General features: G+C 40.2%; 1 protein-coding gene across 1 annotated transcript; it reads left to right on the top strand.

Annotated features, from left to right (window-relative positions):
* Positions 1 to 9,868: 9,868 nt before the first annotated feature.
* Positions 9,869 to 15,463, top strand: LOC134577325 (nicotinamide N-methyltransferase-like). Its single transcript, XM_063436029.1, has 3 exons — positions 9,869 to 10,038; positions 12,256 to 12,463; positions 14,753 to 15,463. The coding sequence occupies exons 1-3, from the start codon at positions 9,888 to 9,890 to the stop codon at positions 15,228 to 15,230; spliced, it is 837 nt and encodes a 278-aa protein (XP_063292099.1). The 5' UTR covers positions 9,869 to 9,887; the 3' UTR covers positions 15,231 to 15,463.
* The last annotated feature ends 9,883 nt before the right edge of the window (positions 15,464 to 25,346 follow it).

The raw sequence follows: 25,346 nt of genomic DNA, 5'->3' as shown, positions 1-25,346 counted from the left end.
GTCTCGAATCCGTCATATGTGTGACAATTTAGAAAAGTGATAAACATGGCCGTCATAAGCATTTTAAATAATTTAATATGTTTTTGTTAAACTTTAAAAGTGATTTAATATTTTTAAATATATATTTATTATCTATAATATTTTGAATTATTTGATTTATTGATATTTTTTATGCATGGTATATTTTTGATATTTCAATATATAAATACATTTTTAAAAGTTTATCCAAAAATACTATATTGAGGCTTTCAATAAAAATTGGAACTTTTAGAATTTGGTGCTGTACTACAGCTCAGTGAGAAACTTTGAGCAGCTGTGATCGTGTGCACGTGGAGCAATGAGAAGCCTCGTATTGGAGTATTTCGAGGCAGACTGAAATCCTTTATTGGAGTGGCTTGCAAGCTATTTTTTCCTATTCCCAAAAGTAAAAATGGTGACAATAAATGTATACTTGCGTTGTGTTTTGGGGTACAACTACTTAATTGTTAAAAAATATATTTTTAGAGGAGTGATCCCTTGAAACAAATGTTTGAACTTTTATTCTGAAAGTACATGTGTTCTACTTTCAAAATAGGTTTTATTTGTTGACTCTCATAGTATGTTTAATTTGTATATGTCAATGTACAAAATCAACTTAGATTTAACCTGCCATGACTGATACATGTTTGCAGTTTCCTAACCATCTGGCTTTACTCATATTACACAAGTGTTTCTTCTTATAATAATAATAAAATCTCATATTTCAAAATGTATTTATATACCATTGTCTCCTACTGAGAGCATCAGTCATGATTTCAGTGGGTTTTACACTTGCTTTAAGACACACCTCTCCTGCATAGACCATAGACTTGTTTCCCAAAACTGATTAAATGTCCTCAACAATTCAACAATTTAGGTTTGCTTCATGGTGTGGAAATAAAACATATTTGTTTTCTCTCACTCTTCCTCTCTCAATTCTTACATTGTCTGTCCAAAGTTAAATAAATCCCTCTGGCTCTATCTCTCCATGCTGCTTTTGCTGCTCTCACCAGGATCTTTACCCTGTTCCCTACTTCTGCTTCCAGGGGATGCTTTCCCTTTAGGCAACCTTCGGCACTGGAGATGTTATGGACTACATATCACATAGTGTTCTTGCTGCCATAATGCAGGCAAAGCTTCAGGGGAGATTCCACAACATCTGCCGAATGTTGCCTACCCCTGCCTTAGGCTGAAAAAATCTTGTTGTTTTTTTTACTCTCTGATTTTAGAGAAATCTAGATATTTGCTATCAATTATACTACTACAATGTACAGATGAAAATGGTTTTCAATCATTTACAATTAAGCTGAATGTGTCATGACAGTTACCCTTTCAAAAGTGTCTGGTTTACTTTTGATTTAATGGATAAATGTACCAGTGATTTTAATCTTTAAGTCTGCTTCTTCCTCTGTGTGTACAACTGATTTGGAATGAAGATGTACACTCTAAGGATATTCTAAGAATGTTATATTAGCTCTATTAATAAACAATATTAGAACATCTGTAATCCGAGTTTCATTACCTATTTTATATTATTATTAATAATATTTAAAAAGTGTCAACAAGTTCCGTAGCGCTGTACAATAGGTGGAATAACAAACACGTATTTGTAACCAGACAAGTTGGACGCACAGGAACAGAGGGATTGAGGGCTCTTTTTAATGAGCTTACATGCTAGGAGGAGTGGGGTATAGTGACACAAAAGGTAAGGGTAGGGCAGAAAAGTTTGTTGCTAGAATAGTATTTACTGAGGGCTAGATGTTGTTTTGATGACAGCTGCAGGAAAGGAATCAGGATGCAGGGAGAGAAAGCTTTTAATTGATATGCTTTCCTAAAGAGGGAAGTATTGTTAAAGACAAGTAATGTAAATAATAAACATTTATGTGATTAGACAAAATACAGAGAGAATAATTACTCCCAGGATGCTGTTGAAAACACATGACCGGTGTATAGTCACCATATGGGCAGTTGGAACCTTGGAAACCCCCCACATACCTTTCCCAATAAAACATGGACGCTAGGGTATATGGGTCTAAAGTGTCCACATCTTTAATTAATTATTATTAATAATAATAATAATAATAATAATAATAATAATAATAATTTAATATAGAAAATCACGGGTCATTGCCCCATACCCCGCGCTCACATCCTTATCCTTCTGTTAAATATAAAAGTCAATTACCCCAATATAAATAACATATATATATATATATATATATATATATATATATAAAACATTCTTCCAACATTATTCCAACATGAACATAACTTAAAGTGCCAAACATAAATTTACCATGGCAGGCGTATACCTGGATACCCTTACCCCACCAGGTTCTGAGCCACCGACAGGATTCGAAACCTATCAACTTACCAATAACCACAATTTGCCATTTCCAACCTACTTAAAACCAAGAACCCAGGGAGGGTGGGTGGCACAAACTCAGCTAGGTAGGTAATTAAAAGTGACTCTTTCCAAGATGGCTGCCTATTTAAATAGCCAAACCCCTTACCCACAAAACACCAATCCCTGCTAAGCCCGCATCCTAACCCCTGACAAGGCCCTTTTCCGCTAAGCTGCGCTACACAATAGAGTTCATGATTTTCCATCACTGGCCAAGGGCAAGTATTATGGGACATTTGGGATTTACATCATATGCCAAGCTGTGCGAGGACAGTCTATGTATATAAGCCTTTGTTTGTTTCTTCACACAAGACAAACAATATTTAAAGGATTGCGATCAGTTTTTAACTTCTTTTATTTGGAATTTGGTTGTAATATATCCACACTATACTGTATTCCATTATATTCATAAAGCCATGATGACAAATGTAGCTCTATATCATGTAGCATAAATTAAAGGGGCTCTCCAGGCAGAGTATTTTACTCACCTGGTTCCAGCGCCGGGAGCCTCGTGAGCCGTGAAGCCGTGCCCCTTATTTCGTCAAAATGACTAAATAGGTGGGCGCAAGCAGGGAGCAATCAGACGCTTCCATTTGGAAGCGTCATTGCTCCCTTGTGCACATGCGCGGCTTCGCCACACATGCGCACATACTTCATAGGGCGGCATTCATGCCGCCCTCTGAAGTCCTGAGTGCACTACCACGCATGCGCGCGGTGTTCACGGCCGCGAGCTGAGCTGACTGACAGCTCAGCTCGCGGTCTTTGCCCGCCCCCTCTCCTTTGCTGACAGGCTGGAAAGAGAAGGCGCGCACACAGTGCCTTCTCTCTCCTGCACATGTCAGACGTATCTTAATACGTCTGACGTGTACAAGGCCTTTTTAGAGCCCTACATGATAGGAAGTCCCTCTGGTGGCCGTCTGAGTGACGGCCACTGGAGGTATTCCTATCAATCAATGTAAACACTGTATTTTCTCTGAATAGATACATTAAGCTGTAGTTGTTCAGGTGACTATAGTGTCCCTTTAATCATGCATAATTTTATAAGTTTTCCAAGAAAATGTTTACATTAACTATATTATTGCTACGTTCTGCTGCATTCTCATGCATACACAAAAAAATATATATTTTTTTATTTTAGGCTTTATATGGCAATTTATTTTAAATTATACATACCATAACTACATGCAGCTCAGCAAAATAAAGAGAAGGAAGATACACAAATCGTGTAAAGACGCAGTTTGTCCAAGATAAGAGACTAACAAGAACTAGTTCAGTGTTTACTAAAAGATTAATAGTGAGCAGGGGTGAAGGGTTATTGTCAGGAGTGAATTGGTAGAGCACATTAAGACACTTAAACAACAAAGATGAATGTGGAGGGGGGGCAGGGGGAAAGGGGGTGATGGTTAAGAGATGGGTGATTTGAGTATAAAAAAAGTGAAAGCGCACACAAAGTTAAACAATCTATAAAATATATTACCTCACCTTGTTATGGGTAACTTTTATTTTTAAGACAATAACACTATCCTATTTTATGCTATTAGTAGAAGAGAGAAAACACAAACAGTTGGTAAATACACAACTCAAATAATAATCATCATTAAATTATCAGAAGAGGCCAGCAGAATTGTAAATACAGGACAGCTCAGATGTCCATTCGCCATCCAAATTACAATGCCTGACTGCAGAGACCTCAGTGAATCTTTGGAAACATAAATTGTATAAAAAGGGATAGATCAGGATGTGTTTCGGCAGATTATATTATAATATACATATATACATATACACAGTTGCAAGAAAAAGTATGTGAACCCTTTGGAATGATATGGATTTCTGCACAAATTGGTCATAAAATGTGATCTGATCATCATCTAAGTCACAACAATAGACAATCACAGTCTGCTTAAACTAATAACACGCAAAGAATGAAATGTTGCCATGTTTTTATTGAACACACCATGTAAACATTCACAGTGCAGGTGGAAAAAGTATGTGAACCCTTGGATTTAATAACTGGTTGAACCTCCTTTGGCAGCAATAACTTCAACCAAACGTTTCCTGTAGTTGCAGATCAGACGTGCACAACGGTCAGGAGTAATTCTTGACCATTCCTCTTTACAGAACTGTTTCAGTTCAGCAATATTCTTGGGATGTCTGGTGTGAATCGCTTTCTTGAGGTCATGCCACAGCATCTCAATCGGGTTGAGGTCAGGACTCTGAGTGGGCCACTTCAGAGGGTGTATTTTCTTCTGTTTAAGCCATTCTGTTGTTGATTTAGTTCTATGCTTTGGGTCATTGTCCTGTTGCAACACCCATCTTTTGTTGAGCTTCAGCTGGTAGACAGATGGCCTTAAGTTCTCCTGCAAAATGTCTTGATAAACTTGGGCATTCATTTTTCCTTTGATGATAGCAATCCATCCAGGCCCTGACGCAGCAAAGTAGCCCCAAACCATGATGCCCCCACCACCATACTTCACAGTTGGGATGAGGTTTTGATGTTGGTGTGCTGTGCCTCTTTTTCGCCACACATAGTGTTGTGTGTTTCTTCCAAACAACTCAACTTTGGTTTCATCTGTCCACAGAATATTTTGCCAGTACTGCTGCGGAACATCCAGGTGCTCTTGTGCAAACTGTAAAAGTGCAGCAATGTTTTGTTTGGACATCAGTGGCTTCCTCTGTGGTATCCTCCCATGAAATCCATTCTTGTTTAGTGTTTTATGTATTGTAGATTCGCTAACAGGGATGTTAGCATTTGCCAGTGACTTTTGTAAGTCTTTAGCTGACACTCTAGGATTCTTCTTCCCCTCATTGAGCAGTCTGCACTGTGCTCTTGCAGTCATCTTTACAGCTTTCCAGCTTTATGCAAGTCAAAAATTCTTAATCGTAGGTCTTCTGAGAGCTCTTTTGTGCGAGGCATCATTCACATCAGGCAATGCTTCTTGTGAAAAGCAAACCCAGAACTGGTGTGTGTTTTTTATAGGGCAGGGCAGCTGTAACCAACACCTCCAATCTCATCTCATTGATTGGACTCCAGTTGGCTGACATCTTACTCCAATTAGCTCTTGGAGATGTCATTGGTCTAGGGGTTCACATACTTTTTCCACCTGCACTGTGAATGTTTGCATGGTGTTTTCAATAAAAACACGGCAACATTTCATTCTTTGTGTGTCATTAGTTTGAGCAGACTGTGATTGTCTATTGTTGTGACTTAGATGATGATCATATCACATTTTATGACCAATTTGTGCACAAATCCATATCATTCCAAAGGGTTCACATACTTTTTCTTGCAACTGTATATATATATATATATATATATATATATATATATATATATATATATATATATATATATATAAATTGTGGTTATATAATAATGAAACAATTCATTGTAACACATGTGGATCATCATTGCACATTGCACTTTGCGTAAGTACAGGTAGTTAATTGCACTACTATGTTCATTTTATTTTGCTATGTATATTGCATAATCACATGGAATATAATACACTATGGCACTTTAAATTAATCCAATTGATGACTTATTTATTTATTATTTATTATTGCCATTTATATAGCGCCAACAGATTCCGTAGCGCTTGCGCCAACAGATTCCGTAGCGCTTGACTTAGATTATCTCACTTGGTTTTCACTTATGCAGCACTTGAATTATTCCATACATATGGAATCTTATCTTAGATCGATTAATGCTGTCTATTACGCTACATAACGATTGTATATCATTCTTGTAATTTCCCTATCACTACAGTCCATCACTTTCTTGCACATTATGACACTAGTCTGGGAACTTTAGGAGGTTTAAAATTCATTCACTCACAGTAATAATCTTCTTTGCAATGTTTATAACAGATACCGTGGTCTGTATATACACATCACTATGGTGACGGGCGCACATCAGGCACGCTATGACGTCATAGGGGGAGGTCCCACTGGGCATGCAGACGTACAGAGAGAGGGAAGACGCTCACACACAGGTGATGGGGGTTGGTAAGTTTGTTTCTTCTTATATATCATGGTTTAGTTGATGTATTTGATACTATGTCCTGATGAAAGTTCTATATGAAGAACTGAAACGTTGACCGACTGTGGGATCTTTGTACCATTAAAAGAACTATTTTTTTACAAGACCTTGAGTGCTAGCTACTTATCTTTTGATATAAATATATATATATATATATATATATATATATATATATATATATATGTGACAAGACCAATCTCGCCACATTGCATTGGAGGAGCCTGGTTGCCCGCCTGTTGCCTCTGGACTATGGCCCCATGTTAAAAAGCTTGATTTTCCCCTGCAAAGACATGAAAGTCGGGTCTTTCAGTGCATGCCCTGTTTGAGCGGTGATACCCCAGATAGCTATGCCATGGAGCCCATTCGTATAAGGAAATACTATCGGAAAGACTTTGGCTCCATGGTAATTGAACTGTATGTGTGTGATCTGAGCGCCATTCAGTAATAATGTGTGCTCAGATCTGAGCTATCTGGGGATATGTTGAATGTACCTGTTTTATGCAATGGCTGAACAGTTATATATTTTTATGTATTTTATTGTCTTTTGCTGCCATATGTTCAATGGAGTTTTGCCTCTCTCCTTGGAGATAATTTGATAATTTGATTACTTCCCAATTATCTCCAGGATAGAAGACTCTGTGGAACTGGTTTTGGGCAGAAAAGCCATGCTTCATTTGGTCACAAAGGACTACGATCTATCTTTTGAACCACTGGACCAATTTGTATGATTTTGACGTATGTTTGTATTTGGAGTATGCTGATTCTGGAAATTTAAGTTTATGTGAATGTGATGCATACTTTTAAAGTTATGAATAATGTGGAAAAAATTTATTTCTCTGCTTGTGATAATTACATTACCCATTGTGTAAGGTAATTGTATCACAGGCAGAGGGGAAGATTTTGTGTGGGAGTGTCTGAGTGTATTGTACGTGTTTATTGGTTGTTTTCCAAAACTGTGGGTGGTACTAATGTGTATATAAGAACAATAAACCCACAGCTCTGTCTGACCACTGCTTGACCCTCAACATGGAGCCTTGTCTCGTTCTTGGGGGGATTTACTGTATGCTGTTAGAGACTGATTGCCAGGAGTGTAAGATTGTCTGCTTTTCCTGTTCGTCTGTTAGCAGCTTTTTGTGAGGTTCCAGTTCGGGAGGTGGACTGCTATTTTGTATCCAGTTCGGGAATTTGGTGTTCTGCAGTAGCTGTGCCTGTATCTCTGGAAGGGGAAGATCGACTAAACAGCTTTTAACCCATTTTATGCCTGGAGGTGCCGTTACAATATATATATGTGTGTGTGTGTGTGTGTGTCAGTTGGAGAACAGAAAATGGCTGAAATAGCTCAGCTCTTGTTCTTTTGGAAGATGAATGATGATAAGAACTGTGGGAAGCTGCAGTGGAGGTAAATTCTGATATACAAATCTTCTCTTGAGGCTGCATATATTTTAATGTGAGAAAAGTACACATAGCATGTAAAAATAATAGAAGATAATAAAATGAAGCAGATCAAAACATACCTTGGGCCACACAGTGAGAGAAAATGCAATGCTACAAATGCATACACAGTATACACTAATCAGTCATAACGTTAAAACCACCGACAGGTGAAGTTAATAACATTGATTGTATTGTTACAATGGCAACTGTCCAGGGGTGGCATATATTAGGCAGTAAGTGAACAGTTCTTCTTGAGTAACTTTGACAAGGGCAAAATAGTGATGGCTAGACTGGGTCAGAGCATCTCAAGTCTTGAGGGGTGTTCCCGGTATTCAGTGGTTAGTACCTTACAAAAGTGGTGCAAGAAAGGACAACCGGGTCATGGGTGCTCAAGGTTTATTGATGCACATGGTGAGTGAAGGCTAGCCCATCTGGTCTGATCACACAGAAAAGCTGCTGTAGCTCAAATTGCTGAAGAACTTAATGCTGGCCATGCAAGTGGTTTTAATGTTGTGACTGATCAGTATATATCGATTTGACCCCTTCACTACTGAGCAAAATATATAGTTTAAGCATGGGATGCATATTTAGCATACAGACCTATGATAAAAATGGCAAATTGCTGCTCAGTCAAACACACAAATTAAAATAATGTAAATTTACAAAACATTTTTTTATTCATTTGAGTTTTAGAAAAATACTGGGGAATAAAAAGTTTTATAAAGCATACAGAATACCTTATCTTGCAATGTTTACATTTTTCTTACCTACAAAATGTGTGACAAAAAAGACCTCGATTGCATTACTAGCAGTGCAAATTACTGCAAATAGCAACAGAATGTAAAAAACAAATGTATGGATTTGTATATAATACCCACATGCAGTATTTACAGTTAAAGCAGCCTATCACAAGCTCTGCATTTAGAAAACCGAGTGAAAAAGACACAAACCTTTTTCACTCACTTTTTTAAATGGAGATCTAGTGATAGACTGAGAGCTACAGCTAACATTTTCAGATTTTCAGATCAGCAGAGCCCATTCAGAGACTTCCAGACTGACCGCCATCTTCCAGAGATTGGTATTAAACCGTTTCATTAATGTTTGACTCCTTAAGGTAATATGGTGCCTGAGACCTCCACGCACCAAAGCAGCTTCATCCAGCTAAGAGGTAAAGAAAATATTCCAACAATTTCATATAAACATATGTAAATACAGAGAGAGAAATTAAGAACAGCTAAAGAAAGTGAAGGTAAAAGTGATGGACTGGCCAAGCATGCCTCCAGATCTAAACCCTATTGAGCATCTGTGGGACATCCTCAAACGGAAGGTGGGTGAGCGCAAGGTCTTTAACATCCACTAGCTCAGTGATGTTGTCATGGAGGAGTGGAAGAGGACTCCAGCGGCAACCTGTGAAGCTCTGGTGAACTCCATGCCCATGAGGGTTAAGACAGTGTTGGAAAATAATGGTGGCCACACAAAATATTGACACTTTGGGCCCAATTTGGACATTTGAGGGGACAGCAAATCCCAGTTATATTGAGGGGACAGCAAATTTACACTGTTATACAGGCTGTACACTTACTACTTTACATTGTAGCAGAGTGTCATTTCTTCAGTGTTGTCACATGAAAGATATAATAAAATATTTACTCACTTTTGTGTGATACTGTGTATGTATATATATATATATATATATATATATATATAGAGAGAGAGAGAGAGAGAGAGAGAGAGAGAGAGAGAGAGAGAGAGAGAGATTTTACATATTATATATATTCCCATAGGAAAGGATTCAGATGTCTTGAATAAAAAAAATAAAAAAAAAACATTAACAGATTAAAATGTGTGAAACATCCATTTGTGTAAGCTATTATTGGCTGGTAAATATTTGCACGTCATGAAAAAAATGAGTTTAATCAATAGCACAGGATTTAAAGAGACGCAGTTAAATCCAGTCAGCAGCCCATAGCTCTGTGACAGCAGACCGGCAAGATGGATGTTGGTTCATCAAAGCTATACCAGGAGCCTGGCTTTAAGTCAAGAGTATTTCTTGATACATTTTTCTCTTTGAACATGGACAAGTCACTACAAGAAGAGACGTTAATGTTTCCAATGAAACAGATGCACAAAGCATTGCTCTCAGGTACAGTAAGTACATGTATCATTGTAATGTTATGTTTCATGAGCATGATTGATTTTACAAACATCCTTTAATCAAGTCGTGATCTGCCAACCTTTTGATCTCAGGACAGCTTTGTTAATGGGTGTGCTACCACGGTCAATCCTAAAATCAAAACTCTAATTTAAAGATTGGTTACAGAAGAATGTTGGGTACAGACAAGGTGCCCACAGAATTTCCATGGGGCTGCCTTTCAGTCAGCAATGAATTCAAATGTGGGGGAGTACATTTATTTTGAAAAAAAATACACCCATAATATATTTTTTTTAATTATCTGCTGTTTGATACATTAAATATTGATCAGTTGCAAAGAAAAAGAGCTATTCTACTTTGCATAATTAATTATAAGTGTGTGACATCACAGCACACTGTGTCACCTGATAATACTTAACATCTTAGGGAGTGATAGAAAAAAAAAGCATTTGGAAGGGGAAAATTCCTTAAATCAGTAATAAAATACTTACAATGTGTCTGACTGCCTGTGTTGCAGAATGTATGTATACTGTCTGAATGAGTATTTGTATAGCAGTGGGTCATTGTCTAACTGTGTGTATTGCACTGTATGCATACTGTTGTCTAAATGTTTGTCATTGTGTATATACTTTGTCTAACTGTGTATACCAAAGTGTGTGTATACTCTGCCTGTGTGTGTGTGTGTCATTGTGTGCATATTATTGTGAGTGTAACAGTGCATGTCACTGCATGTCTACTGTGTTTGTGCTGGTGGGTAGACAGCTTTGATTAATCACTGTTAGCCATTTTTTTTTTTTATAATTCTTTATTTTTGCAATGTGCTTATGGTTACATACATGTGTGTTCTGCCACAACAGCAGGCATAAAAACATTTAACCAGTACCAGTAGTCAAGCATTGTGACAGTTTGAGGTTTTCGCACATTTTGTTTTTCTGTATCGTGGTTAAACATTCAACTAAGATGTGTTCATCAGCAAGACAGGTATAAGGATGAATCAGGGTTGTGTGTCTAAGTTGCCAGATTTGGCAGTTCAGGAGTGTGCGTGTTTGGTTAGTTATGTGTAACATTGAGCAGGATAATCAGGTGAGTATGTTAGTCTGGGGAGCTGTACGAATCGTGGTGGTTCAAGGGAATATATGGGCTAGGATGTCATCTTAAGATGAGGTAAGGTTGTGCAGACTAACTCAAGGTCGTGTGGCGAGACCACAGTCAAATTCAAGGTGAATAAATAGGTCGTGGTGGGTTCAGGTGGGAGGGCTTTGGGAGACTGGGTACCAGCTAATTTAGCAGCCAGGATCCCCAGTACTTAAGTAAATGCGAGAAAATTACTAAGGTCAAAAGAACAGAAAATAAGAGTCAACAGTATCAAAAGCATCGCTGTCCTTCCTCGAGATCTGCGTGGAGTTTGGAAGGTTCTCTTGTGCCGTGGCCCGTCAGGTGACTCGGTCTGCTGGTTCCGCTGTTCGCGGGGCTGTTCGCGGGGTGAATGGTATTATGTTGTCTGGGTCCCATGTCTGTGCAGGGGTTCTTGCATTGTGGCCACTGCCTGGTAGTCCCAGCTTGGTGAGTAAAGCAGGGGCTTCTTTGTCCGATGAGATCTTGTGAGTTGTGCCATTGTGGGTGATCAGGAGGAGTCTGGGTGTGCCCCATCTGTACTGCACCCCAGCGGTGCGCAATTGGCTTGTGAGGTGGTTCAATGTGCGGCGCCATTGGAGCGTGGCTCTAGACAGGTCTTGGAAGAATAGTAATTGTGTACTTTCAAAGTCCAGGGGAGTTTTACCCCGTATTGCCGACATTATGTTAATTTTGACCCGTGAAGTGGCACAACGCAGGATGACGTCCCTGGAGTTTACGTTGGTTTTGACGAACAGAATTATCACTAAAACACACGGTAGGTTGTAAGTATCCCATTATCTGTTTGTTTCTCTTTATAATTAATTTACCATTGTGGAAATGTATACTACTTTACATTTGAGTCCTGCGCCTTGTACAAAAACAATTATTTTAGCACTTAATTAATAACATTCAAAATGAGCAGCCAATCAGAAGGATGAATGCAGGGGTATGCAGATACATTTTTATCATCTAATACATATACAATTCCAAAATGCAGCCTTTTTCCTAGCCTAGAAAACATATGCCAGTATACATATTGAATAAAACAAAATATATCATAATTATTTGCTCATTTTGGATTTTATTCTGCAGGTCTTATTGGTGGTGACACCTTGATTGATGTCACTCTGGGCCCAATCATTCATCATCTGTTACCAATCTGCACATTTTTTAAAAACATCATCATATTAGAATTTAATGAGGAATGTGTCCAGGAAATGGAGAAATGGTTGAACACCGAAACGGAAGCTTTTGATTGGTCTCATGCATCACAGTTCATAACAGAGTTGGGAGGCAACAGGTTGAGTATATATCAAATGTCCTCCAAATTGTTAACACTGTTAATCTCATAAAAGCTATAATGTAAAAGTCTACTTTAAATATAAAATGTAAACTACATACCGTATATACTCGAGTATAAGCCTAGTTTTTCGGCACATTTTTTGTGCTGAAAAACCCCAACTCGGCTTATACTCGAGTCACTGTCTGTATTATGGCAATTTAGATTGACATAATACAGACAATGGGGCTGTGTGCGGTTACTTAACTCTCCTGCAGCTCATGTCAGCTCTCTCCTCCTCCGCGGCGGTCCGTTCAGCACCTCTTTCAGCTCCCAGTGTAAGTCTCGCGAGAGCCGCGGGGTCATAGTGTGGCTCTCACGAGACTTACAGTGTGAGCTGACAGAAGAGCTGCACGGACCGGCGCAGAGGAGAAGGGAGCTGACAGGAGCTGCAGGAGAGGTAAGTGCTCTCTGCCAGCCCCGCTCCCCCACCACTGAACTGCCAATGCCACTTGACCACCAGGGAAGGAGAGCCCCCCTTCCTGCTTGATACATGGACGAAAAAAAATAATAATAATAATAATAAAATAATAATAAAAATAATAATAAAAATAAATAAATAATAATATAACAAAAAAAAAATTAAAATAATAATAATAATAAAAATATTAAAAATGCCCACCCCCCACCAAGGCTCTGCATCACACTCTGCATCACACACACACACACTGCACTCATACACACACACACTGCATTCACACACACACTGCACTCATACACACACTGCACTCATACACACACTGCACTCATACACACACACACTGCATTCATACACACACACACTGCACTCATACATACACACTGCACACACAACACTCATACACACACTGCACTCATACACACATACTGCACTCATACACACACACTGCATTCATACATACACACTGCACTCATACACACATTGCACTCACACACACACACACACACACACTGCAGTCATACACTCACTGCACTCATACACACTGCACTCATACACACTGCACTCATACACACACTGCACTCATACACACACACACTGCACTCATACACACACTGCACTCATACACACACTGCACTCACTCATACACACTGCACTCATACACACTGCACTCATACACACACACTGCATTCATACATACACACTGCACTCATACACACACACACTGCAGTCATACACACTGCACTCATACACACTGCACTCATACACACACTGCACTCATACACACACACTGCACTCATACACACACACTGCCTTCATACATACACACTGCACTCATACACACATTGCACTCACACACACACACACACACTGCAGTCATACACTCACTGCACTCATACACACTGCACTCATACACACTGCACTCATACACACACTGCACTCATACACACACACACTGCACTCATACACACACTGCACTCATACACACACTGCACTCACTCATACACACTGCACTCATACACACTGCACTCATACACACACACTGCATTCATACATACACACTGCACTCATACACACACACTGCAGTCATACACACTGCACTCATACACACTGCACTCATACACACACACTGCACTCATACACACACACTGCATTCACACACACACACACTGCATTCATATACACACACACTGCATTCATTATATACACACACTGTAAATAAATATTCAATTAATATAATTTTTTTAGGATCTAATTTTATTTAGAAATGTACCAGTAGCTGCTGCATTTCCCACCCTAGTCTTATATTAGAGTCAATAAGTTTTCCCAGTTTTTTGGGGTAAAATTAGGGGCCTCGGCTTATATTCGGGTCGGCTTATACTCGAGTATATACTGTATATTTAATATAGCTCAGTAATACCTAACTTTTTCAAAACAGATTTCTCATTTTGCTGAGCATCATGGGATGTTATCATTGTAGTTTAAAAATTTCTACAGTGCCAAGGATGACCGTCACTAGGATGTAAAACCCTAAACAAGGCTGCCCTAAAGAACTTACGATTTTTATTTGTTTGGATTAAGACATTTTTCTCTCTCTCTCTTTCTTCTTCCATCTCTGTGTGACAGTATATAAACAGAATGCCCCTTTGAGTGCTTTGTGAGGTTATTGAGGCATGGCACTGGCAAATGCACATTCTAGCTGATAAAAAACAAAAGTAGAGCATACCTACTTTAAAAAATATGCTATCATTTCTCCATGTAGGATAAGTAACTGGGAATTCAATTTCCTAACAATTTCGTTGTTTCATCAGTGTTTTATTTGTATTTTGCAGGGTTCACTGGCTGGAACAAGAACACATGCTAAAAAAGACTATTAAGCGCATAGTGAAATGTGACCTTGCAAAGGAAAATATTACAGATCCTGTGATTCTACCGAAAACTGACTGCCTGCTTATTGCGGGGGGCTTAGACGTGGTGAGCAAAGACCATGAAAGCTATCGCCAAAATCTGGGAAAATTATCCTCTTTACTGAAACCTGGAGGTCACCTTATATTATTTGGGGCTTTAAACGCCACTTTTTATCAGGTCGGTGAACACAGGTGCCACGTTTTGACAGCAGATGAGCCTTTTTTACGCCAGGCTCTAACTGATGAAGGTTACACAATAGAATGTTTTGAAGCTCTTGAGAGAAAAGCAGAAAGTTCGCTTCTAGATGCTCAACACTTCGTGTTTATCCTGGCAACCAAGGCGAAGTTAACCCAAGAAGAAACTTCAGTACCAATGCTAAGCGCTCAGAACTTTCCGATTTAAAATATTATTCAGTGGATATCCTGTTTTAAAATAACAAGTTCCTGACTTTTCTTATTATATTTACATAATGCAGGATTAAAGGGACACTCAAGGCACCCAGACCACTTCTGCCCATTGGAGTGGTCTGGGTGCCAACTCCCACTACTCTTAACCCTGCAACTGTAATTATTGCAGTTTTTTATAAACTGCAATAATTACCTTGCAGGGTTCTCTCCTCCTCTAGTGGCTGTCTACTAGACAGCCACTAGAGGGCACTTCCTGGATCATAGCACAGGAAACCTGTGCTAGAGCATCGCTGAACGTCCTCACGCTGTGTGAGAACCTCCAGCGTCGCTCATTTGCCCATAGGAAAGCAGTGAAATGCATTTTCAATGCTTTCCTATGGGGTGTGCTAATGCGCATGTGTGGCATTGCCGCGCATGCGCATTATGTCTCCCCGGCCAGTGGGCGGGATCAGTCTCGCGCACCAGCTGATGTAATACAGAGGAGGAGCGGCGGAGGGAGAAGCAGCGACGTGGGACATCGTCGCTGCCTCTGGTAAGTTACTGAAGGGGTTTTCCCCCCTTCAGCAACCGGTGTTGGGGGGTGGGAGGGAGAGGGGACCTGCAGTGCAAAGAGAACGGATTGTTTTCCTGGCACTGGAGTTTCCCTTTAAGCTAAATAAAAGATACACAATTTAATAAATACGGTTGTCTAAATGAAAATGTTTATTTTTTTTTTGTCCTGCTTCTCCCACTATAGGTGGAATCAGCACACAGAAGATATACATTTATAGTTTTGAGTAGTCTCCACTCCTGTTTTGGAGCCAGTGGTGTAAGCTACTTAGTGAACAGGTGTGATGGCAAAATTACCCTAGAAAACCCATACTTGTTGTAACTACCTGCTTTTAAATACACTTCATATAAGAAATGGGCATATTCACATACTTAGTGTCTCTAGGCCAGGGGTCCTCAAACTCCTGCCCCCCAGATGTTGCTGAACTACAACTCCCATAATTCTCTGGCTATCTATGTAATTCAAAGAATCATGGTAGTTGTAGTTCAGCGACATCTGGGGGGCCGGAGTTTGAGGACCCCTGCTCTAGGCAATGAATATAAACATTAATGAATTGCATGAAAAGCAGCAGCTGCGATTGAACTTGTTACTAGCTGTACAGTTTGTTGTCTCTTATATCACCTGCAAAAAAACACTACCTGTATTAATGTGCTATAATTTTACCTTTTTTTTTTTTTTTTAAATCATGTATAATATTACTCATTATACTACAGCTAGGCTATGGTATTATTAATGATTCTCAGTACAGCCTCATCTTAATTCATCCTTCTGAAATACAAACTTTTACTAATAAAAAAAAAATAACTTGAAATATTATATCTTGAGTTTTGGTTTTTTTCACCAAAATGAACCATTTGGTCACCAATATTTTATTGGTGTTAAAATAACAGATTTGAGCAACCCAAATTTTTAAGTGCTCAAAAGATTTTCATATTGATTTCATGAGGGACTTTGCCAACCTTGGTCCTTGATTGCACCATTGGGGCTTTTGTTTCAATTGTGGAAGTGTGCAGTCTTTTTTGTGTAAATCACTTATATTTAGTTGGATCAAATTTTGTTTGTAACAATATATCTGTATTTTAACTACATGGAATGCTGCTTGTTCTAGCTACATGTACATGTAAGACCGGGTTTCTGGGTATCATCAGTTGACAAAACATAACAACAAATTATGGATAACAAGCTAATGCCAAAAGCTAAGCTTTCTCATAGTCGGCACGCTGAGAAGTTATGGCTTATCGACTTTTTGCCTGTGATAAATAAACAAAGTAAATGTAATAAAAAAATGGGGGTTCCACAGGGTCTCAGCAACATAACTTCATTACCCTCACATCTGCATGTGTAGTATTTAAAAGGTTAAAAATAAATTACTGGAAGAAGGTTAGTGAACCTTGTCTCAACAAGATTTGAGCTTTATACTTCCTCTTATTCCAAACCTTCATGGTTTATTTTTATGGAGAAATGAAGCTTTCCAATGCCCATCTATTCATTATCTGTCACATAGTCACTTGATCAACATGTATGTATAAATTGTACTGTGGGCCTATGCTAATGAGTTCTTAGAACGTACATGCCGTCACACACGTGCATACATACATTCAGGAGGCAGATAAACAATCGACAAGTTCGTTAAAAGAGGCTCCGGAAAATAATTTACCTGTCTTGTAGCCTTCTGGAAGTGGACACGGAGGCAGACCGGCACAAAACAGGAGAATACAGGCAACGGCTGTATTCTGGAGGTGATCAGGCTCTGGTTGTCCCACTTTCCGGAGGTCCGCTCCGGTCCGTTGGTTTCCGGCTCTCCGAACCGGCGATTCTGGGGCCCCACGTTGGGCGCCAAATGAAGTGGAAATCAATCAATAAATTGATTATTTTGTGTATTTGCCCCTGGCCAAATTAAGAAACAATGCATGCACGCTCCCTGAAGTAATTCACACCAGACACAAGTTTCAGGTTAATGAAGAACTTGAGGAATGTTTATTAGAGGTGCAGGCATGCCCCTTATAAAGCAAGAAATACATCATAGCATTGTCAGAGATAACATTCATTTATACATCAATAATTGGTTAGGGGTTAAGTGGTTGATTTATTGCTCGTCCTACCAGGTGTGATGTCACTGGCATCATGCGGGTCTCCCCCAGATTCCAGCGCCATCTTGTTAGTGAGGGTATTATTCGATGACTAAGGGAAACTCCCTGGCCCTAGCGGCCATTTTAAGTGAATCATATAAAACGATAAATGCTGATTGAGAATATATATAAAGTAAATAGACATTTTACTAGTTTAAGAAATCAGGATAATATCTCATTTCCACAACACTAATGAGTTCTTAGAACGTACATGCTCTGTACTACTTCCAATATAAGAATTCTGAAAGAAGAGTAAGATGAGCATTAAGGTGAAATAATCAACAGTGCTGGTTTCTCCAGGAGGGGAGCAGTGACTTTTAACTTTGGTAGTTCCTTGCCCATTATTATCATTATTATCTCCAGATGTACCTGGACCTTCGATTACAATAGTTGTGGCCCTAGCTACATCTGTGTTGAGCTCTCTTTTACCTGAGACCACCCTTTTCCCACGCCAATTTGACCAGGAAGGAAGATATCTCTGAGTATGCATACATACAAAGTAACCAGGTATAAGATGTCCAACAGTTGTAACTTGCAAAAACAATACAAGTAATAATTAGGATTCTTCATTGGAGCTTATGTTAAATGAAATGTAATAGTAGGGGTATTTCATCACAATATACATTACTGTAGAAACTCCAATACTGACAGTTACCATCAGTGAGATATTTTATCTGACCAAAGAGAAGTCCAGCTTTAACCCCTTAGGGACACATGACAGAAATATTCCATCGCAATTCTCTTTTATTCCAGAAGTTGTATCCTTAAGGGGTTAAAGAACGTTATAAGCTACATAATAACTTTTGCATCATTGCAAATGTTATGATGCAGAGAGTACCCTCTGTCCTGCCTATCTCCCCAGAGTAACTAATGATATCCAGATTGGTAGTTCATTTGACTAGAGCCATCTTTTATATCTATCAACTAGACTTGTGCATTCAGTTTTTAAAATAATTGTGATTGGTCCAAATTTTGGGTGTTTGACGGGTCATCTAAATTCCATAGCTCCAAATGACTTATGACAGAATCACGAAAATCACGAAAAAATTCAATCATAAGTAAAACAGATGATTGATAGGAATAAAGATGATTGATGATTAGGGGACAGACACTAAATATTAATTGTATTTACAGATCAAGTGAGAAGTGACTCAAAAAAGGGGGAGTGATTACCCCGCATTCAAGACACAAAAATCGGTCTTATGACTTGGTCTGACCATGCCCCAATCACGCTCACCATCTCAACCCATTACCCCAACAAAGGGGGGGGGCTCATGGAGATTAAATGATTCCTTACTGAGGGATCCTGACATTGTCGCACAAATCAAAACAGAAATGGAAATCTACTTCCAAACTAATTCCACGGATTATACATCCACCCCAATAATTTGGCAAGCTCACAAAGCAGTGCTCAGAGGCCTGTTTATAAAAATGGCTAGCTTTGATAACAAAAAAAGATGTAAAAAGTATGCCGACCTCATCCAACAAATAAAAGTACTGACACACACTAACAAAGTGAATGCGTCCCCGGACCTTTACGTACGACTCAGGCACTTACAAAACCAACTTCAAGAACTAGATTTAGACAAGACAAATTTTTTACTACAGAAATACAAACACAATTTCTTCGCACACGGAAATAAAGCAGGAGCGATCCTGGTGTCTAAGTTAAAATCTCGGATGGCTAACTCTAGAGTTGCCTATTTACTACGATCAGATAAAACCAAAATCCTGAACCCACAAGACATTGTCGAAACGTTCGCAAAATACTACAGTTCCCTTTACAACCTCGTCACTGACGAGAACACATACACACCTTCGAAAACACAAATACAGGACTACCTCAAGTCGATACATCTCCCTACATTAACTCAAGCAGAATTAGAAACACTCACTAAACCATTCTCAGTAGAAGAACTGAAAAACGCAATTAAGAAATTACCCCCCCACAAAGCACCAGGACCAGACGGTTTTACCAACTTATATTATCTGACTTTCTCCGACACATTAGCCTCGCACTTCGCCGAATTTATCAACCACTGCTTCTTCACTGGGGAGATGCCATCGGAAATGCTCCAAGCGAACATCTCGACACTCCCCAAACCGAGCAAACCAGCGACACTTTGCCAAAACTTTAGACCCATATCATTACTTAATTGTGACACCAAAATATACGCCAAAATAATTGCGGACCGTCTCTCACCCATTCTTTCACGAATAATACATAATGATCAATCAGGATTCATCAAAACTAGACAAGGCTCGGACAACACGAGGAAAATACTGGATATTCTCGCTCACATGGACACGCACAATATGGAAGGCCTTCTCTTGGCGCTGGACGCAGTGAAGGCCTTCGATAGACTTAATTGGGAATACATGACCCAAGTGTTACTCAAATTCGGATTCCCTGAGGAATTTATCAAGGGCGTTATGACGCTATATTCTACCCCATCTGCCAGAGTCTCCAACGCAGGATTCATCTCAAACCCTTTTTATATTACTAATGGCACTCGCCAAGGTTGCCCGTTGTCCCCCCTACTATTTGTGCTGTCCCTAGAACCATTGGCGTACAAAATCAGATCACACGCTAATATAAAGGGTATAACCATTCATAACACAGAATATAAATTGTCAATGTCCGCGGATGACATACTCATATCCATGTCACGACCTGACCTATCACTGCCACATCTTCTACACACCCTAGAGGAATATAGTCAAATTTCCTATTACAAGCTTAACCAAACAAAAACCCAGGCTCTACCCATACGTCTCCCGTCTACAGAAGTTACCAACTTGAAACACAAATACACGTTCGATTGGAGACAGACTTTCCTCACATATCTAGGGGTAAAAATCTCAGGCACACTTAGAAACATTAGTACTTGCAACTTTTCCACTATACCGCAAACTTGTAAACTGATACTACATAAATGGAAAGATGTTATGATATCCTGGTTAGGCCGGATAAATACCATCAAGATGATGGTCTTACCAAAACTATTGTACATATTTCGAATGCTGCCAATTCCCATATCACCTACGTTACTTAAACAAATACAATCCATATTGACAAAGTACATATGGGACAATAAAAAACCCAGGTTGCCCTTAATCCTTATACAATCCCCCAGCAAAGAAGGGGGATTGGGATTCCCCAATATAGCAGCTTATCATAGAGCAGCTATATTAGAACATGCCGTGAAACTTCATGCCCCCAAACACACGTTACAATGGGTCGACATTGAAAATGGGTATGACCCTAAAGGCTCAGTACTTGATTATATGTGGACTTCCAAACACCTCAGGGACAAGCGCAAACCATTATTACCACTCACTAAATACACCATCCAAGCATGGGACTACCTCCACCGATCCAGTGGAAATGACACTACATTTTCCCTATGGGCACCTATCACATCTTTGAACTTGGTGTCCCCATGGCTATCCCTAAGTAAATGGGGGGAAATGGGGATCTCCCGAATTGCAGATCTATGTAAACAGGGATCTCTAATGCCATTCCCAGAACTGAGAGCACAATACAGACTACCCTCATCTTTTATTTTCCCATACATCCAACTAAAGAGTTTGATCTCCGACAGGGTAGCGCCCACATCTACTCAATCTGTAAGCAATACTACAGACTCAAAACACTTACTTCTGTACAACCGCTGTCATTATACTCCGGTCAGGAATAAAACACTCACAAGCTGCTATTCCCTACTCCTACATCAAGTTCCTCAATCAAAATATAAATACCAAACAAAATGGGAAGAAGAATGCACTCATTGTCCTACAGACAAACAATGGTTGACCTCACTCCAAGCCTTGAAAGGCATCACAACTGACAAAATTCAAAAAATATTTCCCCAATCTTCACCTACATGTTGGAGGTGCGACAAAGATAAGGGAACAATGACCCATATCTGGTGGGAGTGTCCAGAGGTGAAACCACTATGGGACAAAACGCAACACATATGGGAACTACTGGGGATTAACCTTCCACCACTTACGCCCACACTGGCCCTTTTCCTCTTACTCCCAGGTGAAATGTCCCGTGAGACCACTCACATACTGCTGATGACAATATTAGCCACAAGGAGTGTAATTGCAGCTCATTGGAAAAAATCTGGTTGCCCAACTCCCGTTTTGATATGGCATAAAACCAGACAATTTCTCAGGTATGAAATAATATCTGCCACCACACCCAAACAGACCTATATAGCACGATCGAACTGGCAAAAATGGGAAAATCTAGATATGACAAAGCGTTTACAAAGTACACTACCTTCTCATTGAGCACGAGGTAATCTTATATCCGCTCTCCTCCCTAAGAAATGCTAGGATGGATCACAACATATGACTATGAGTTCTTTCTAGATTTACACTTAGTCCTAGAGAATTGATCCAACGATAGCAATTAAGTATACCGAGAGATCGGATTCAATGTATCTAACGTATACGCACATATGGCCAATAAGTGAACACAATACGCAGAAATCTCACTCGCTATGACCTGTTATGTTGTGAATATACGGGATGTCAACATGTACTGCTCTTAGAAGCATTGGTACAATCTTACAGCACCTGATAAGGGGATGCAATACCATCACGAATGACGGTCACTAGACTAAAATATTGCAGGCTACAAACCTAGGTGGAAAAACCCATTCCGAAAGGAATGGGGGTCCCTTGGACATGCCACTTCTCTATACACAATGCAGGCCTACATCCATCTATCTCTTATTATATACAAACGGGGTGGGCTGCTAGACTACGAGCACTATACCCAGACATGGAGGAGAATTCCTAAGTTCCTAAAACCCTTAGGTCTCTAATGACCCTGGTAATTCTACCGAACCCTGGTATTCTTTTTTTTTTTTTTTTTTTTTTGCAAAGGCTGCAGACAAGAGATCTGCATCTTTTTTTTTTTTTTTGATTCTTTATTTTGGTTGTGCAGGTGGGTACATGATGTTAACGATCGCCACAACAGCGTATAACAAGATCAATACACGTTAGACAGTTGCTTGAGAATATGCACATTTTTCTGAGTTTTTCATCCAGCTTAACTAAACAGTTAAAACATCGAAGTTATAGTAGAGGAGGCAAATAATAATAAAAAAACAATCGATTATTAGAGCTTAACATTGCTAAATTGGTCGTCTTAATGCAGCTAGCACTTTATATAAGGTTACATACTATCTTAATCATTGCAATAGACTTTAATAGAGCTGCTATGCTTTTACAAATTAGGCTTATATCTTGGCTTGGTTTGCCGTATATTATGGCATGGTTTGTCGGCAGGATTGCGTGAGGCATATAACTATTATCTACCAACAGGCCAGGCTAAACAATACAATGAGGCCTAAGACACAAGAGAAAATTATCAAGTTAACATTGCTTTCTAGGTTATGGGATATCAAATAGAAACCACCAGCTTGATAAGAACTGTTAGGGTTCACATGAGGTTTGTCACATGTCAGTCCGTTTGCCAGGCAACATAGGAGGCGCAGAGGGAGGCGGTGTTAGTGGTCTTCAACCAATACCCCGTACAAGCCATCGTGGACAGTTCATCCTATGTTCGGGCATCTCGGTCCCCCTGTCCGGCTTACTCCAGATTTGGTCGCTCCGCCGGCCCCAGGCCTGCGCGGGGACCCCTGTGTATGTCCCTCCGCTCCAGCTGCTCTCATTGCTGTAGGCGAGATCCCGGGTGGTCTTGGTGGTCGGTAGTAGCTTCCAAGGACGTGGGCTAGGCGAGTGGGTGCTTCTCAGAGCCTGTGGTCGGCTCTGTGGTGCGTTTCTTTTCCTCCCTGGGTAGTTAGTCGCAAGGGGTCGGTCTCTGCCCGGTCGGGCTGTGGTGAGGCCCTGGTGAGGAAAGTGGGCGGATTTGCGTAGGCGCCATGTTCTCCGGGCACCCGGATAGGGAGCTTTTTTTTGTGCGGTCGGACTTCTTTTGCCTTTCTGCAAGCGGGGAGCCTGGGAAGTAGGTCTGGGGTGCTTATGGGTGTGGGTTCTCGGTGAGACTGAGTGTTGCTTAGGGGGCATGGCGTCGGGTGGCGTGTGTTGTGGCTCACCTTCATGCCGCCCCTTTATTCTCATGCGTTTCACCGGTGTGCCTGTCTGCTCCCAGTGCCCTTGGTTCCGCACGCCCTGGGGTGGTGGTGCTTGCGGGTTTAACTGAGGCATGTTCAGCAGGTGCCATAGCTTGGTCCAGAATTGGTCGAAGGCTGCATCCAGTCGTTGCTGAATATTGCTGCTATTCTCTGTTCCTTGAAGGCAGTTTCTCTCGCTCATCGCCGCCATCTTGTGCTGGCCATGTGCTTGATATCTTTTTTGTTGCTTTCCCGTGAGCCGCGGTTGTGGGCTTCGTCTGTCTCTCTCAATGCCCATGCCGGACCGAGATGACCCCCATCGGTCCAAAGGGGGGGGGGAGCTAGGGGTCGGGAACTCCTGGGAGTCCATGCTCAGGTCAGCAGCGTGGTGAGCGGCCGTCTCTCCACTGCCCTGGTAGGCCTCGGGTGGTAATGCAGGTTCTCGATGAGTCACACGTTTTGTGTTAGCACCCAAGTGTCACCCGGGTGTTCCCTGCTTAATGGCACCTCTCCTGCATGCTTTTGTGCCGTTTTTTGGGGGTAAATACCCCAATTTGTGCTGTGTTTGGCAGGAGCTGAGGTGCAGCACAACCGCTCCGTTCAGATGCTAGGCTCCGCGCCCCCCGAACCCTGGTATTCTAATGAATCTAAAACCACAAACTGGTATGCTTGTATAATGACACAATTTCACGTGGTATATGTACTGTACTGATTATACTATGGATGTATATTTCCCCCACTCCCCCCCCTTCCCTCTTCCTTTCTGTATCCCTTCCCTACTTGAAAATTAAAATTTAAATAAAGTACAAATTATAAAAAAAAAAAAGGGGGAGTGATAAAACAATGCACATTTATATATTTAATAAATATATAACATAAAAGTATAGATTTTTTTACTGCTCCTACTTTATTTTCCATTAGTGGTCAATTCTTCTCACTTGATCAGTGAACCAAATATTCATATTGTGTATACATTTTGTAGTACACTGTTTGGCCCATTTTCATGCACTTTTGGTTCATCTAAATCATTTTCCAGAACCGTTCTCGGGATGAGACTTGGGGTGAGACTTAGGGCTACCAGTAATAAATGGAAAAATGTACACCTTGGGCTTTTTGAGCACACACTTTGAGCTCTAGACATGGTCAGTCCCCTCCCTGACGACACTCATGGTGCTTGTTAAGGGGTTATGCAATAAGCCTCCTCCATTTCTGTGAGGGTCTGCTCATGGCAACTCTTGTCTGTAAAGCCCTGTAATTTTAGGAACTATAAAAGATGGTACGTATTTTGCATTATAGGTATGTTGCTTTAATTTCTGAAATCATTGCTTTCAATTAGA

Source organism: Pelobates fuscus, chromosome 11 (assembly GCF_036172605.1).
Source record: "Pelobates fuscus isolate aPelFus1 chromosome 11, aPelFus1.pri, whole genome shotgun sequence".
Taxonomy (NCBI): Eukaryota; Metazoa; Chordata; class Amphibia; order Anura; family Pelobatidae; genus Pelobates; species Pelobates fuscus.
Note: the sequence above shows the minus strand (reverse complement) of the source record. Positions and strands in the feature narration are given on the sequence as shown.

Coding starts and splice junctions, on each gene's coding strand:
- LOC134577325 (XM_063436029.1), top strand. CDS start 9,888: ATGGATGTTGGTTCATCAAAGCTATACCAGGAGCCTGGCTTTAAGTCA. Junction 10,039..12,255: donor GCACAAAGCATTGCTCTCAG/GTACAGTAAGTA, acceptor TTTATTCTGCAG/GTCTTATTGGTGGTGACACC. Junction 12,464..14,752: donor ACAGAGTTGGGAGGCAACAG/GTTGAGTATATA, acceptor TGTATTTTGCAG/GGTTCACTGGCTGGAACAAG.